This window comes from Drosophila santomea, chromosome 2R (assembly GCF_016746245.2).
Source record: "Drosophila santomea strain STO CAGO 1482 chromosome 2R, Prin_Dsan_1.1, whole genome shotgun sequence".
Taxonomy (NCBI): domain Eukaryota; kingdom Metazoa; phylum Arthropoda; class Insecta; order Diptera; family Drosophilidae; genus Drosophila; species Drosophila santomea.
In genome coordinates, this window is record NC_053017.2 from 12,879,600 (window position 1) to 12,897,457 (window position 17,858).

Sequence of the window (17,858 nt, forward strand, 5' to 3'; positions counted from 1 at the left end):
CAAAGTGATTTGGAATTAAATGTCAAAATATTCTGTTTATACTAACAGCTGCTTATATATATATGCATACATATATATATATATTTATTTTTCTATTGCAAAATTCATAATGGTGAATAATAAAAGTACTCCATCGCATTCGGTAGTTTTTGGATTTTTAAATTTTGGCTATATCATCAATTGAACCAGTTAAGATGTGCTGCACTGCCAACCGCCAGTGTTGTTTCTTTATCGGAGTGTTGGCTATCCTAATAGCTACCTTATTTATAGGATACACTCTTTACCGGCTAGGTAAAGTTGTGCTTACTAAAAATATTCTACTATAATTATGCTCATAGGCACGACTGGAATAACCCATTGGGAAGAGGCGTCCATGGTAGCCTGGACAATTATTATTATGGCAGCGATACCTCTTATTGTAGGCGCATTGAAAGCAAGTAAATGTAAAGGAATATGTATCTATTATAACCAATGTCCTGTTGTAGGAAATTCGCTATCTTGTAGTGTTTTGGATCGTAGTCACACTTATTACCGGTGTGGCCCTGATAGTTATTGAAATACAAATATGGAAGACCTTTTTTTATAAGAGTTCTGATTCAGCATTTCATATTCTCGGCGGAATAGTCATTGTTGCTTTCGTATGTTAGTAAGCTTTAAGTTGTCTTTTAATTTACATTTTAATGATAAAATCTTAATTTTTCAGTACTCATCTGCTGTTTCATATACTTCCCATATACATATGCGCGTGAGCTGGAGGGAGATTATTACGAATAAACTATTTTTCTATTAAATAAAGAAAACCAATAATTTTGTACATAGGTTTTGAGCACGTATTTTATACTCTTAAAGACGGCTTTTATCTCCTCTGGGACACCTTTTTTATATTTGCTTTTAGCAGTAGGCGCTTCAAGTGTAATACAGAGTGACTTGGATTTAAATTTCAAAAATAAATTATATAATTAAATAAAATTACAATGTGCTTGAATGCGAACCAAAAGCCTTGTTGCGTCACAATAGCTTTGCTTGCGATTTTGGTCGGTATTATAGAGTTCTCTTACGACTGCATTCATTTAGGTAAGAATTATATCCACTATAAAACTAACAAAAATATATATCTGCATTTATATAAAGCCTTATATGGGGTGAACAAATGGTTGGTGGCAGCATTGATCGCATGGATTCCCATTTTTATTGCTGCTGTTTTTCTGATTATAGGGACACTCAGGGTAAGTACTCGCTAGTAAGCGTAATTAGTAGTTAATTAAAAAGACATATTTTTTCTCAAGGAAATACCCATTCTTTTGCTTATTTGGGTAATAGTGTCACTGATTTGCGGAGTGGCTTTGATAATTATAAAGATCGGATTGATGATATACTTACCTAGGCTTGGTTTACACGTAGATATTGTGGTCGCCATTTTGAATGTCATATTTTTATGTTAGTCAATAGGAACTTTGATTTTCAGGAGAATTTCCATTAAACAAGCTATGTTTTTTTTCAGTGCTCGTCTTCGTTTGGGCCGCCTACCCATATGCATACATGCGTGAACTAAAGGGACAAAAAATAATTTAAAATGATCATTTATGGCATTTGATAAACAAACTAATAAGTCAAATTATCTGCACCTATTTTCAAAAAAAGGTAGTGCCAAAAGTTAGTCGTTCCATTCTAGACTGAAGTGGATTGGTGCGGATGAGATGGCGATGCAGTAGTATTTTTTACTCGGCTTTTACTGAAAATCAACAAGCAGACTTTGCGATATTCCGACTATGTTGCATGACTTCGGTTTTTTATTAAACAAATAGCAGCCAGTGACCAGGGGATGCGAATTTGCATAAAATAACAGAGGCAATAACAATGGGTGACAACAAATCAAATGCAAATGGTAAACCGACCGCAAATAGAAAGTGAAAATCAAATACAAAACGCTACCGTTTATTTCTGTGCTTTCGTATCTCTGCATTTTCTGGTCGATTTTTTTTATTTATTTTGGGTCTTTTGTGTTTATTTGTCGGGCGTCTAATTTAAATAAACATTTGTTTGCACAAAGGCTTTAATACGTTTGGCAAATGACTTCCTGAATTGTGTGCTGCATATAGCAGTGTACCAGCCCAACTGCTGGCTATTCGAATTGCATAATCGGTGAGACAAATGCCGTGGATTATGAAATCCTTCGCTCACAGCCTGCAAGCTTAGTTGAAAACACGAGCACACCGGAGACGCCACCGAGCTGTGCAACAACCTGTCGCACGTTTAAAGCGATTAACGGCACGATTTCATCCGCTGCCTTGCAGCAGCAACAGCAACAGCACAGCAGCAACATCGCAGCAGCAACAGCAGCAACATTGCTGCAGCAACAGCAAGAAAAGCGCAGCAGCAACACGGTGGCAAGGTTCGAGCAAAAAATTGAAATTGAAATGATTTCGGCAGTGCCAACACTCTGTGGCCTGAAGTTGGGCCAACGATACTCACCAGAGTTGGGGTATTCCCAATCTGATAATCCTTATCGGAATCTGTAATGGTCGAATGCATACTAAGTCTTTTAGGTTATAATATAAAAATACAAATTGAAATTCAACAGAAGCCTTTATTTTTTGAAGATTAATATTGTATTAAAAATAAGTAAGAAGCAAGTTTTAAAACTCTGCGCACAAAAATAAATTGGATTTTAAATTTGATTCAAGGCATTCTGTTCGGTAATGAAACACATAAATTAAATAACATTTTTTATACTTTTTTATATTTTAATTTAAGTTTTACATATACCTTCCAAGCATCACAAAAGTGTATATCGCAATAAATGCACTCCAACTTAAAACTTTCTTTTAGGCACTTCCTACTTTTTTGAGGTGTAACTCGTGTCCAAAGTGAATAAAAAAAAACGTTTGTATGTACCTACAAAGCATTTCCAGCAATAAAAAAAAAACAAAAATAGGCACCGAGGCCGCGGCCGCTGCAATTGGAAAATTGTGAAAAATAAAATAATATATTTTGCACAATACTTGCATACTTGGCCACAAGCCATTGTTGTTGTGAATTCCCCCTCGATTCCATATAGTTCCACAATGAATGACCTATAAATAAAGTTGGCTGCCGAACAACTGAGCCCAGAAATGGCAAACAGCGTGAATTGTGAACAAATAAATAATGTGAATATAACAACCACAAGAGCCAGATTTTCAATTGGTTTTCTATCCCTTTTGATTTCCCATCATCGTTGCTCTGCCTCTTGACCTTACCAGTTTTATTTACAAGTTGCTCTTGAGTGGAAAGCAAAGTTTGTAGAAAAATATATGGTGGAAAATATTAAATATTTCTAGACTCCTAACTTTAATTACGCGTTACGAAAACTTTTGCTCTACCTTCGCTATCCAAAACAAATCTCAACAATTCAGAAGTAAGCTTTTTATAGCTACAATCTCTTGAGTTCCTGCGCTGCGGTATAGAATTCCATCCTTACTATGACCCCGGGCACTCGGAACGTCCAAATAGAAAAAGCTTTTATCAGCTCCGATTACTCACTTTAAGCACATAAACAAAATTGTCACTTTAAATGCAGTGCAGGAGAACAGAAGGCGGCCTCAAGTGGATGGACACCTGAGCGGATGAGTGCTGTGGTTGCCCCACCGCAACATTGTTGGTAGAAAACCACCGTAACCCAAGCCAGCAGGCAGAAGGTAACCCGCCCAGGACACCCAGGACACCCAGGACATCCAGCGAGCGTAAGCTAACTCAACTTAAATAAATTTAATTTAATTACCAGTAAAAACCGCATGAGTAACTTCAGCCCGGGATGAGAGCATTGCAGAGCGGAGCAGACGTCGTTATCCGGCGAACTGAGATGCCAAGTGGATGAGGAGCACCCGCCCACCAGGTGGGTGGGTTTATTTAGGAAATAACATTTTTGTGGCAACACATTTTTGGATTTTATTACGGGGCCCGTGTCAGGATGCTGAGTGCTCCCCACTCCCCACTTCCCACTCTCCGCTGCTCCGTTGAGGTCAACATGCATTTTATCATTTTAAATAGCAAAATGTGGAAAAGTAGGAGAGCAGCAGCAGCTGGAGGGCACTCGACACTCGGTGATAAATAACCTTAATGTAGTGCCGGGTTACATGTTTAATTACAAGCTGCAAAATCTCAAAGCATACTTTCGGGCGGCGCTGAAAAAAGTGCTCGTGAAAGTGTAGTAGAAAAACGGGCTGCAACAGGCTGTTCGTGTGTGCGTGCGTATCTGTGTGCCTCTGCCACTCTTACAGTGTGTGTGTCAGGGTGTCGCTGTATGTGTGACAAGGTCAAGTCGTCACTACTCCCGATTATAATGCAAATTGGCCTCGCAGTGTTTGCACATGTCGGCAAATACTTGAGCTGTGCCACCGAGGTCCTTGAGACGCTTTACACACTTACACACCCACACACACACACCTATACACTGGGTGAAAGTTCCCAGGCGGCCAAATCAGAGGACTAAGCTGTATGCGCACATACTCATGAGTAGCATGAGTTTGGCCAAGGACTTGAGCTAAGTTACATACATACCTAAAAACGTTGTGATTCAAAAGTAAATGCTTTAAAAAAAGGAAACTTATGTTATTTATAATTTGCGAAATATTTATTACAAAATCAGAATTCTATCAATGTTCTAATAAGGCTTTAAACATCCGTCATAACTCATTTTTGATTTGTTATTTTATTGCAAATATATTTTAAAAAATAGCTTTGAATTGAAAATTCAGCAGCTAACAGCCATATTAAATATAAATTTTTACTGTTCTCTTGTGTAATCCGGCTAAGTCGCTGCTTAAATGCATTGCATTGCATCGTTTACCAGTCCAGCCTTGGGAAAATCCATTCATCCCTGCCACAGCCCCCACCGCCCTTCATCGCCCTCGTGATCCGTTGCCTGGTAACCTAGTTTAATAAATAAATCGCAGTTTTTTCGTGCCTGCGATCCGAGTCCCTCCCCCAGGACTCCTGTGTCTTTTTGTCTTCGGCAAGTCATTCATGTGTGCAATCTGTGGGTGTGACTAATTCAATTACAACGCCCAATTGTGCATGCCTCGCCGCCCGTACCCACCCCACCTCACCCCGTGTCCTTCAGCCACCTACCCCCGCTCGTCCCTGTGCATCTCCAGCGTGATTTTTCATTTCGTTTTCACGCTTTCGCCGTGCATGCAGGTATTATTCGGTATGGGAACTGTGAACGAGCATTACTTGGGTTTTGGATTGTCGCCTGCGACTCCCGACTCCCGACTCCAACTCCAAATCTGTATCCGAGGCACAGCCCACTCCCTGATTTCTATGCAGCGGGACGTTTGCATTCACGTTTCGTGTCACCCGGGGACTTAATTGTTTTTTGTCACACGAGTTATCCTTTTTGGGGCGTATCATGTTCAAAATTGAAATTAACTGACACAGAGGCGGTGTGGCTGGGTAATGAACATGATTTGTGCAGTGCGAAATTCTGGGTGGGTGTCGCAGTCGCAGAATCGTTATGTCTTTCAGTCACTCGCAGGGCAAATAGCCCGGCAAAGGTCTGGGAACCTAAATAAACAACAGTGGTTGGGTCTTTGACAGTCACGAAATGGGATTTGTTACACAAACACTGTCCAAAAACTGAAAAAAAAAACAATAGTACAACCCATATGACACAGGGAATATTGGCAACGTCAATCAACTGGAAAACCATTAGCTAATAGTGCATTACCGCGATAGCGACTACCGAACCGAGTTCGCACTGTACCATTGCAATGGTTGCGGAAAAGCCTCCGGCTGAGCCAGAAGAAGACCGGTGGCAACACCTTCGAAAAGCCATTTTCCTGGGAGCCGTCGCTGCTGGCACTTCCCCATCATCATCGTCATTATGGGAATGCCTCCTGGTGGGACTATCGGCGGCCCAGCATCTTGATGATCGGAGCAGGAACCAGAGCCATTGCGAAACGTGATTTGTAGGGTCATCATTCAAAAGGCATCGACTACAAGCGCGGCGAGATCCCATCCCATCCCATCCCATTCCAAGCCGAAGCAGTCGCAGCGAAGGAGTCGCTATTCCTGGCCAGACTGGGCCTAAAATCCAGATGCCCGACGATTCGGAGCAGCAGCCGAAAAGAAAATTAAAATGGTTATACATTCATGTAATTTAACGAAATTCAATTGAATGCCAAGTCACAACAACTGCCCGACCAGGGGCCAAACTAAACTAAAGCGAACTAAGCCGAACTCCCAGCTCAGGTCGCCCCTGACTGTACAGAGAGAGAAATAGGGGCGATTAAGCAGCAGATCAGATGTAGAAACTTTCATATTGATTACTTAAAGCACCAGCTCTTATTGCTAAACAATAATACAAGTTTAATACCCTATTCACTTGCAGAAAACCAAAGAACTCTGTACAGATTTCTCCCAGTGTGGATGCGCTGTCTGCGCCGATATTGCCGATGCCAAGCGTGAGATTATCGGCGATTGTATGCAGCGATGATGATGCTGATGAGGATGAGACCGCGGCCGGGACCGGGAACGCTGCAGTTTTGGCCAGGCCGAAACCGCCTTGGCCCAGGCTCCCGTAAGTTGGCAGTGCACTCGAGTGCCGGCTGCAGTCAAGTTCACTTTTCATGCCGGATAAGGAGGAAGATGGTGGGCTGGGGTGGGATGGAGATGGGGATGGGGATGGGGATCGGATCTCAGACCGCAGTGGCAGTCATTGACTTGGGTTATCGCACGCCAAAAACGACAAAACAGTTGCATGCCCAAGCCCAGGCCCAAGACCGAGTCCATAGCCCAAGTTCAAGCCCAGAACCTTGGTTAACTTGGAGTCCCAGGGCCCAGCGCTATCTGCATGCGATCAAATTTCCTGGGCTTCTGTTGCGGCAAGGCGGCGGTGATCATATTGAGCCCGCTTTTGACATTTTGGACACAATTTGAACCTTTTACTTTTTGGGTACCAGTATGCGAGCACACGATTTCCAGCTTCGACTTGGGCTTCCAGGAATCGCGCGACTACTCCAATCGAAATGCAGCCTGAAAAGCAAAGCGGCTCTTCTCCGACGTGTGTTTTGTATTCGCCCTGACATTGATTGAGAAATTGATTTGAAAATCGCTTTTGCTGCGCTGATTCTGATTCCGATTTCGAATCCGATTCCGATTCCGACCGGGCCTGAAATGCAGATCCCGGCTGTGATTACATCTCTGGCAGGCGCTTCGTTGACTGATCCGTCCAGTTAACTGGCCGCAAGTGCCCTTCAAATCGCTGATGCTTTCGACGTTTAGCAGTTTTGACTTAAAAACTTTTTCAGCTTAATTGAAAGCCCTGCGAATTGAATGAGTTGCAGCCAGCGATTGCCCCAAGTGGTTTTGTGAAGAGTGCATTCACCTGCCAATTGCCTTTTTGAAGTGGAGTGAAATTCAAAAAAGTATTTGGAATTTAAATACCTAAGAGTATGAACTTCAAGGGAGAAAGTAGGATTTATTTATGTACAGCTTAAGCAGCAATATATAATTACATCTATATATCTTATTAAAGATTCAAAGAAAAACTACTGTTAACTATATTGTTACTTATGTTAAAATTATAATTGAGCGCCTCGAAATGGATCATTTGAATCTAAGTTCTGCTATCAAATGCAGTTCCCACAAAAGTTCCCCAAAACGGAAGGTTAACAGGCCGCATCCCATAACTCAAACTATCAACGAGTATGATGAAAAGAGCGCAGATACATATCAAATGAAATATTTTGTTATGCTCATTAAGAACGAAAAGGCCGCAGACAAAGCCGGACACTCAACACCCCCGGCCCAAATAATTTATAATGTCTTAATTATTTCTTCAGCAGTCCCAACAAATTGTTTATGAAGTCGGTGAGCGGCAAACTAACATGGCAACACTTCCTCTTGTTGTAAAAAGGGGCGTGGCAGCAGGTCCAACTACGCCTGCGAAAATGATATGCAGCAGATTAGTGGATGTGATAATTCGTTCGACGCGCTGCTCCATGGAAACTTTGGTTCCCGTTCCGCTCGAGTGCCTCCAATAAGGCCAAGAACAGGCCCGAAAATAAACGAAAAATTAGAGAAAAAGAGAGAGTGGGAGGGAGGAGGGGTGGGTGTATATAAAAACACAATTTTTCCAGAGCGACCAACAACTAAATTGAAAATTAACATATTTCGGCAGTAGATGCTATCGCACTTTGGACTCTGGACTTGCATTTGTTTTCGGCCAGCAAACAAAACATGGAAAGCTGGCAAGAATAGAGGGAAAGGGAAAGAAAAAGACAGCAGCAAAGGTTAATTTAATTTTCCATTTTCCGGCCACTGCCAAGGCAGAAGGAAATTTTTCATTTTTTAAATTGATGGCCGGAGTCGTTGGCTTCCTGTCTTTCTTGGCAATTGTCTTGGCACAAATCTCAAGCCCACCGCAAATTGAAACTACAACGAGCCGTAGCCATTGTCCTTAGCGATTGAATAAGAATTATGCCAAGGATACCACACACACACACACACACACTCAGTCGGGGACCAGGGACAATTCCTCGTAGATGCCTGTCAAGCCGTTTTGGAGCATTGTGATTAATGTGCTGCTGCTGCTGCCGTTGCTGCTACTGCCTTTGTTGGCCATCCTGCTGCTCCTTTTGGCCATTGTCTAGGGCTGTAGCCGTTTTGGCATGTTTGTCATTTGGGAAATTGTGCGGAGGCTCTAATGGCAAAGACAAACAGGCAGCAGGTAGCCAGAGGGAGTTGGCCACAATGGCTGTTAAATTCAGGTTCACCAGCAGCTGAGTCGTTCATTTAGGCCCTAGACCGAAAGTCAATACCTTTGAGCAGCTCTTGCAGGACTCCTGAGGGAAATTCTTGATGGCTATTTTTAGCAAGAATAAAAAAGAGAAGATACATATATCATTCTTATTATAATTTTTCTCAACAATATTCAAAATATTGATTAACTGGCTTAGAATGAAACCACGTCTGACTAAGCAAGCAATGAAATTGTTTTAGAAGTGGAGTCCTAAAAATAAAGATATTAGAGAAGTTTAACGTTTTTCTAGACCCAAAGACGGAGAGCTCTGATACAATTTCCAGTTTTTAAGTCTAGGACCGCCCTTTAGAGTGCCTAGTGTACTGCTTCCAGTCACCGGCCCGTCATTAAGTCGAGCAGTCAGTGAGTCGCAAAGTCGGTCGGTCGGTTGACTGATGGCCATTGCCATTCTGATCTCCATGGTCGTTGCGCATGCGCATCGAGGGCAGTCATCGCCGACATTGTAGTCGAAGTTCGGAGCTGAAAGCCATGTTGATGGGGATTGGGATAGGGATGGGGATGGGTATGGGGATGGGTATGGCGATGAGGATGAGGCAGCTCCTTGAAAGCAGCGACGTCGTTTTGGTGCAAAATGTTTGCAGCGAAACCTGCAATTACCATCGCCAGCTTTGATAGCTTCTTGCCGGCCATTTCGTGTTGCAGCGCTCTTTGCTAGGTTTTTCAGGCATTTAGTCTTTGTTTCGACAGCATTGGGTTCCCCAGCCGACAGCAAAACCAGCAGGATGCAGTCCAGCTCCTAGTCGGAGCAGCTGGATCTCCAACTGGAACTGGAGCTGGAGCTGGAGATGGCAGTCTGGTAGCTGGCCAGTTGATGTGTTGTTGAGTACTTTTAATTTGCATGCTGTTAATGGTGTTGCTTCATATTAGGCTATGGCCAGTCGAATGCAATTCAACTGGGAAGGCACCGAGAAAAAATATTAAAATAATTAAAAAAAGGTTATTTTGATGATAAAGACTCTTTAATAAATAAAACAATATAGCCATGATGTCATCATATCAACATATAATAGTTATATTGTATATAAGAACGTTATGCTGTATACTTTAGTTGCAGCGATATTTTAAAAATTAAAGAATGTATAGATATAAATTCAGATAGATTTTTTCACTGTGTGGAATACCTGGAGGATACCAATACAATATGGCAGGATTGCAATCGAAATACCTCACTTTGAAGTAAATTAAGCAGAAGTAAGAAGTAAAGAACTCAGAAAGGCGCTGCAATCCCTTTACTACAATGTACTAGGTTGTTGTTCGAAAATCCGAAGAGTAGTTGTTCCCCTGCTTTTCTCGCCCGTTAAATGAATCTCAAGGCTCTTTCATTGGCCATTAACAGTTATCCCGCCTGGGGGGCATTATTTCACAGCAAAACGGCAATCGAATTGCGAACCGATCTCCCCTCGCACTGACAGCCAGATTGCCGCTCTAATGGCCACATCCATGCCTGCCTATATGCACATGTCAGTTGGCCCAAAAAGATGCGGCAACGATAACCCAATGGGAATGACACAAGTTTTGGAGGAGTTGCAGGAGGAGCCAGAGCGGCTTGAGCACGGCGAGAACAGAACAGAACAGAAATTGCAATTGAAGTTAATTTCAACAAATTGCATGCCAAAATGTGTTAAAGGGAAGAAATTCCTTATCCGAGGGAGCGAAGAAATGGCGATCGCAGCGCTAACTAACTGACTACTTTGGGCCACAAAATGCAGCAGCGGCAAAGAGCAGCAGAAGCAGCCGAACGGGCAAAAAATTAAATTACAGGCTTAGTCTTCGATTCAAGAAGTTTGTGAAGTCGGGGAGCTCGGAGCTGCTTCCTCAAGTACACAGAAAAAATAGCGGATATCTAAGAAAGTGCACAATAAATAGTAAGTGTGTTATGTATTATAAATATATTAAGTGTGAATATTTAACAATAAGCTAAAACAACGGACGTTATTTTGTACACAATTTATAGTCATTCTTAAATAGATTCTGGTTTATTAACAAGAATTGTTTTTGTATTCTTGTATTTTTATGTTTAACAAAGAACTAATTTTGTATGATATGATGATTTATATTTTAAACTATTTTCTCATGTGTACCAGAGACGGCATGAATGAGTGACCGGGCCAACTGACTGACTGCCTGACTGACTAACTGACTAACTGAGTGAGTGAGTGACTGGCAGGCCCCTGCGGATGGCCATGGACGTGCAGCGGACTGAGGACTGAAGACTGCGGACGGTGGACGGAAGACGGCGGACAGCGGACGAGGCATCACTTAAGTATCTGCGCTCGCGGTGCCCAGCAGGCTCCGCCCACCAAGCTGCAGCCGTCCTAGCCCAACCGTCTTACCGTCTTAACCCGTTCGCAGGCATCGGGGCGCGAGATTACTCACGCGAATGTAATTTGGCAATTGCTTATTAGTGCTAACGCGCCGCCGCCGCCGACTCTGCGCCAAGATCGGTGGCACAGTGGTTTTACAAAGCCTTGTTACCTAGCTAAATTAACAACAAAAAAGTTAAAAAAAACAAAGTTCTTTCCGAAGAAAAGATCTACAATCTCAGAAATAAAGATTAACTCTGTAAATTATGATATAATAAAATTGAAAGGTAGTTCTATTTGTTCTTTATACTCAAGCGAAAACCATACTATTACTTATTTGTTTCTAAAACTAAGTTCTGAAAAAGTCATAGTAAAGTTGCGAGTGACGAATAAGATGGAGCTTCTCATTCGAAAGCAGTGTGCAATGACCGCGGCAATCGAACCACTTATATCACCTTCTTGTTAGAACGAGTGGCGGACCAGTTGGCTGTCGATCCTCGATCCTCAATCCGCGAACCTCAATTCTGGGCTCTCGATCGGCGGGCTTGGTCGTCTTGGCCTCTTCCACGGAGTGGAGGCACCCATTGCGCAATGGGAAGTGCAGGAGAGGACGGGATGGCCGCCGGCAAAAGATGGCACTGTCCGATGACTGTGAATGTGAAGTGCAATAATTTCGTTTTTTATTATTATTACATTTTTCTTGCTTTGGCATTGCGGCGCTTTTCGCAATGGGAAGGAGGACGAAGGAGCTGATGCCGAGAGTGTTGAAACATTTGCGCGTCATTTGCAGATTCTTTTAATATTATTAAGTTTTGGTGGCTTTTTGGCGGGGCACTTGAAACGAGATTGCAGCGACGACATGGCAGCAGAATTTTTGAAGTAACAACGATCGCTGAACGCCCCTTGGCAATGGGATAATTCAGTTTTTAGTGAGGGTCTGAGTAGTAATTTTACGGCCCCTTTCCAGACTATTTGATAATTTAAGCAATGAGCGCGGTGAACAGGGATGGCCATAGTTAAGTTTTACGAATATATATATATTCGTCTCTTTCGAGCTGAGCTTTCCACAGAGTTCTAGGCCTAAACAACCCCAATAGCGTTTGAAAGAGACCCCGCCCCGCTATAAAGAATAAAGAATGATATTTCTAGCCGGAGGCGTGGATCCCCCCAACCGCCGATGTTCCGCCCCGGAGAGCATTAATCCAGAACAACTGCAAATTATCCTAACTGGTCCACTTTGAACTGACAATTAAAGAGACGATGGCGGCCTGCGGTGTAATTCAATCTGCATATGGAACTGCGAATCTGGATGGGGCACTGGCAAATGGAATCGCAGGGCGACCCAACAATGCGCTAGACAAAAGGAACTTTGCCCGAAAATAGAGCGAAATGCAAAAAGCGTGTACCAGAGCTGTATGTACCACAGCCAAAGAAACAAAAAGAACCATAAGAACCAACCAAAAATCCAACGAACCAAAGAACAGGGCCCAAATGGCTGGAAATTCTGTCAAACGAAAATACGGGCGTAGATTTCTATTAAAGCGTTTCGGACGGACAATCGACCTTTTGTCTTTTGTAATTTTATGCGACACTTTTTTCCATTTCGCCCGGCTCCTTTTCGGAGGTAAATTAGAATACGGCCAAGGAGGAACCAAGGGGAGCCTACTACAAAGCATTTAAGGAATGCTGGGCAAAAAGTATTGAATAACATTTTGATATGCTTAGAATTCGGTTTGAAATGCGAATGGATATGCCAAATGTCAACGGCAGCTGCGTGTTTTCCGCTTAACCTGCCCCTTATTTCCAAAAAAATAGAATGGAATGAAAGGAAAACCAAATTAAATGGAGAAGGCGGAAAAGAAATGGACGCTCAAGTGCAATTGAATGGAAATGAAGGCCACGCCTTTCTTTATTTTTGGTGGGCGGAAAGCACTAGAAAAATTATAAAAAAAAAAACTCAAACCGCTGACCAAGCAAAACACATTAAAATTCAAATGCTTTGATATACCAATTAATTTTTTACCCTCGAGAACCAACTTGAACAACTTTGGGATCGGAGTTTGGAGTTGAGAGATTGAAGCTTGGAGCTTGGAGCCTGGAGTTTGGAGTTGGCTTGCCTCAATTAAATGCAACGAGTCGCGATAACAAGATTATCCGCCGCAGACATCTTGAGACAATATCTATAAGCCATAAAAAGCCAGGACAGCACCGCAACAGCATTCCGCTTTCCCAGTTGCCAAATTGGCGTTTTGGCAATGAAACGCAAATGTTGCCGGCAAAGTTGTCCTCATCCTCATCCTCGTCGTTGTCGTCGTCGTTTTCGACGTCTTGTCATTGATTTGAATTTTATGCGCACGCAAGAGGCGACCAGGAAAAAGCGAATTTCCTGGCCAACTCACAGCCTTATTTGTCAGGCCAAGTTGCCAGTAGCCCATTGCCTGTTGCCTTTTGCCTATTGCCAATCCCGGCGATCTGTTTTGACTGCTACAATTTTGGCAAGTGTCCTACGTTGAACTTCGAAGTGGGCGAAATGGGAAGCCATGACTCAGGCGCAGTAGTGCGGATAATTCGAGTCATCACAAACTTTAATCAAATGCAGATTTGGCCAATAAGGCATTAAATTTTTGACAAATGTCAATTATTTCAAAATCGAGTCGATTGGCTTTCAATATCAAATAAAGCAACTGTCTCGGTTTCAGAGATTGACCACAATAAAATAGTTAAAGTGTGATATTAATAATAAAACAATTTATTCGAGTGCAATTCCTCATTTGATTTATTTCCTATAATCCCAGGCACTGCAAATTATTATCAATAGCTAAATCGAACATAAAGTAAAATCGAATGTAAAGCTTAAATCATTCTCCATTCGCTCTGCTCGTAAGCCAATCCATTTGGCCAAGGTGTATTTACCCAAGCACAAATTTAGGCATTATTCTTGGCTCTAAATCGGATTAGTGCCCCGGCAAGTGTCACGTGCAATTGTCTCCTTGTCTGCTGACCTTATCGCCGACTTCCTCAGACTTCCTCCGACTTCGGCTGTCTTGCGAGCTGTGCAAAATGCAGAGGAGCAGTGCTAACAACCTTAGCCAATCCCAATCCCAGGCTTGCCAAAACCCAGAAAAAAAACAAAAATAACAAGAAAAAGAAGCCGACAGACAACCGCGAAAAACTAGTTTTCTGCGACTTACCCAACTCGAGCTGCCAGACATTTCTTCCCTCGAATCCCCTGCTCAACTTCAACTCAGGGCGCATCAAGTGTTCGCCGAGGCTTGTTAAAGTTCATTTTCGATGCAACGAGCTGCAATAATGCATAATTGTGCTCATTAGTCTTTTTGGGGCCAACGATCGTGTATGAATTTAAATTTTAGCGCGGCCAGCGGAGCTGACAAGCCAGAATGCCTGGCAAAAGTCAGTTGAGCGGGCCCTAAATAAATACAATTGGACAGCAATGGTCTGGACTGGATCGGCTGGGAATGAGCCGAGCTCAGCTGAAGCAAGCTGCACTTTGGAAAATTTTATTAAAACATTATATATGTGTATATCACCATCATATCCAATCAAGTTAAAAGAGTGGTAGTTTCATTTGCCATTAAAACTAAAATAAAATAAACTGAGTAATCCTTTGTGAAGGATTCCTATTCTATGCAGTTACAAAATGTTGTAAGAGCGTGAATTGATGGCAAAAAAATATTTTCAGTTTGTATACAATAAATTCAATGACTAGAAATTTTTTGGAAATATAATATCACACATACTTGATCGACTGAAAATTATTTGCAGTGTGATTTGAATTGGCGATCGCGTCGTCGGCGCGAACTTGAAACATTTGCGCACAGGATTTACGCGTCCAGTTAAATTTACGACTGCGCACCTTTGCATGAAATTGACGTGGCATTTTATTTAACTCCCCACTCCCTCGATTTTCTGGCGGTTTGCCGGTTTGGCAGTCTGGAGGTCTGGAGGTCTGGCGGTCTGGAGGTCCGGAGGTCAGGACGAACGTGGGCCGGATCGAGTGCGAATGCGAGTGTGTGTGTGGGTAATATCCGCGGAGTACAAGGCTTGTTAAGTGATTAATCAGCGCCAGATATAATTTGTGTCTGCGTTAATTTTTTCCTGCGAATAAAGCCTCCTTGTCGGATGTGTGAATTGGAAGATCCGCGGGCGGAGGGTGTCGTGTAAATTAGGACGTGGCCACCAGTTGGCTTACGAAGTTTGAAGTTGGCCCAGGAGAATTCACAGGAAGAGTGGACGTGTGAAATAACCGCCAGAATTATGCCTGCATTTTGGCAACTTCTTAAACCCGAGCGGCTCTTTTGTGGCAGGGTCTAATTCGAGGTGGGACTATCACTCATGTCGGCCAGTGTACTTGATTTGGCAATGATAAGGGACAACTTCAAAGTAGAGTTTTAAGTAACTTCCTGCCACTAACTTGCAGATTGCTTTATTTATTTTTAAGATAAATGCATCTTGTTTTTGTAGGTTAAAATGAGTTAAAAACGGAACATTTAATTTCTTAATATATTTTTTCCCTGTGAGAAATTTAGGGTATCATCTAAGAAAAGGAACAATCAAGCTGTTGACAGATGTACGATGGGCGCTTAAACAATTTTGATTTCCCAATAAAGTGCGCTAATCAACCACGATTGCCATTGACGAACAGAAGCGGAGCAGTTTATTAAACGAAATGCAATTATGGACTCCTCTGAATAAATCATCGCATAAGCAATGAGATTCCCTCGGCCACTTCGCATATCCACATATGAACGCATTGAGAGAACGCACTGAACTGCGCGGAGTTATGTAAAAGGAGGTCCTTGCTGGAGGATAACTGCTCATTCCTTGGCCGGCCAAGCGATTTGCCTCGAGTTCGGATCAATCGAGCTTGGGAATTTGCGGTGCCGCATAAAAGGCAACTGAGGCATGAATTTCGGATGCCTGCGAGGGAAGTGCAGTGAGGCGTTAGATGACATGAAATCTTTCAGAGGGTTGCAGGCGCCTGAGAACCGCTGGCAAAATCGTCACAAACAAGCAAACAAAGCCGGGCAATCTTGTTATCGAAGACGGGGCTGTATAAACTACTTCAGGTAATCTAGGGCTTAGAAATGCTAATCGCCTTTATTTCGGTATATATACGACGTATACACGCCGAACAACAAACAAAGGCGACCTTTTCGCTTTGTCACCGTCGTCGCCCGGCTTTTGATAATTGAAACCGTAGAGTTGGTCGGGATGGCAAAAAGGATTCTTTGGGTTTTTCCTCCGTTCGATGGGGTTCCTCTACCCCCTCCATTTGAGTGTCGCTCGTCGAGAGTTATTCGTGCGATTATTCCTGTATCTGTGTACCATATTGCGGTAGAGCTGGGACATTACCAGGACCACTCCATCCCACTTCCAGGCACTTCCTTTGCATAGGAGTCAGCCCCTAAAACGATGCTCGCTGCTTTTTGATATCGCCTCGGATTTCACGGAGCGCCCTTTCCACTTTCCACTCTTCCATTTTCCATTTTCCATTTCCCATTTCGCATTTCCCTTTTACTTGAAATCGGAAAAGGCAGGCAGTTGTCCTGGTTGCTGTCGCATAATTGCAGGTTGCAGCCAAGGTACTTTGATTTTCGGTTGCTTTGCCGCGGTTTTTCTCTTTTTGCCGTGTGTTTCGGATTTCAGTTTGTCTTGTGATTCTTGTTCCCTGGCATCAGATGCGTTTTTATTTGTTTGCTATCTTTGTCTCTGCGCCATCAACATCAACGACGTCACCATCTCCATCTCCATCTCCATGTTCATCTCCATCACCATCGTTTCGTTCAACAATTTTCCGCTTGACATTCAAGATTTTAATCGTTCGCGTTTGCCATAACTGGATTCTTGGGGTTTATCATTTGAACAGTCTCACGTTTCGTCTGCTTCAGAAAAATCCACTACTTTGATTATTGACAGAAAAACACAATCAAGGTTATTTACTCTATTTTATGCATCTAAATATGTATGGGATATAATTTTAATGCCTTCTTATATGAGGTTTACCAAAACTATCTAATTAACAAATAAAATTTTAGTATTTATTCCTTCAGTCATATCTTTTTACCAAAGCTGTGTAATATTTACAAAGCTAAAAGCAATAAGCTTCGTTTATGTTATGCGTGGTGAATCCCTCACTCAAAATACCTAATTTGACTTCCGGTTTATCCCCCAAAAGTCTTCTAAAGCGTTGACAAAGGATCTCGCTGCTGTCTCATTTAACCCAAGTGCCCATTTCCGTGTTACGTTTTGGCCAAGAGCTCATTACGCGCCCCATTATATAAGGGGAGGTCACAACACAAAGACAAACACAATGCCAAAAAATTAAAAGCGAAATTAAACACATTCAATTATATTTTGAGAGCAATTTTTCGCAACGCAAAGTTGGCCGGCATCCCCTGGGCGAAAGGTAGAAAGTTAGCCCTGTTGCCTGTTTGGTTGCCATTAACGTTACGTACAGTTCGCCACCCCCGATTCTGACCCGGAATAAAGCTTTGTTTTCGGCGGCTTCCAACGGCAGGTGGGCACCCCAAAAATATGGAAGAGTAATGCCGAACATCAGCGCTTATAACTGTGCCGATTATGAAGTTAATTTATCAGCAACGGAGCGGATGAGCAGCCTGCAAGTCAGTCAGTCAGTCAGTCAGTCGCTCATTCAGTCATTCGTTCATTCATTCAGTCAGTCACTGTCAGCCGGGCGGGGATTATGGCCAGGTTTTCAAAGACAAAGCATA

At 42.6% G+C, this 17,858-nt stretch overlaps 2 protein-coding genes across 3 annotated transcripts; both read left to right on the forward strand.

Annotated features, from left to right (window-relative positions):
* Nucleotides 1-30: 30 nt before the first annotated feature.
* LOC120445425 lies at nucleotides 31-814 on the forward strand. 2 transcript variants are annotated; one of them, XM_039625851.1, is made up of 4 exons: nucleotides 31-291; nucleotides 339-418; nucleotides 486-642; nucleotides 704-814. In XM_039625851.1, the coding sequence occupies exons 1-4, from the start codon at nucleotides 195-197 to the stop codon at nucleotides 772-774; spliced, it is 405 nt and encodes a 134-aa protein (XP_039481785.1). In that variant the 5' UTR covers nucleotides 31-194; the 3' UTR covers nucleotides 775-814. The 2 variants fall into 2 exon arrangements, with proteins under 2 accessions (XP_039481785.1, XP_039481784.1); XM_039625850.1 differs by having other exon boundaries at nucleotides 46-291; nucleotides 339-433.
* A 66-nt stretch (nucleotides 815-880) lies between these two features.
* On the forward strand, nucleotides 881-2,578 carry LOC120445426. Its single transcript, XM_039625852.1, has 4 exons — nucleotides 881-1,074; nucleotides 1,132-1,226; nucleotides 1,287-1,437; nucleotides 1,502-2,578. The coding sequence occupies exons 1-4, from the start codon at nucleotides 975-977 to the stop codon at nucleotides 1,570-1,572; spliced, it is 417 nt and encodes a 138-aa protein (XP_039481786.1). The 5' UTR covers nucleotides 881-974; the 3' UTR covers nucleotides 1,573-2,578.
* The last annotated feature ends 15,280 nt before the right edge of the window (nucleotides 2,579-17,858 follow it).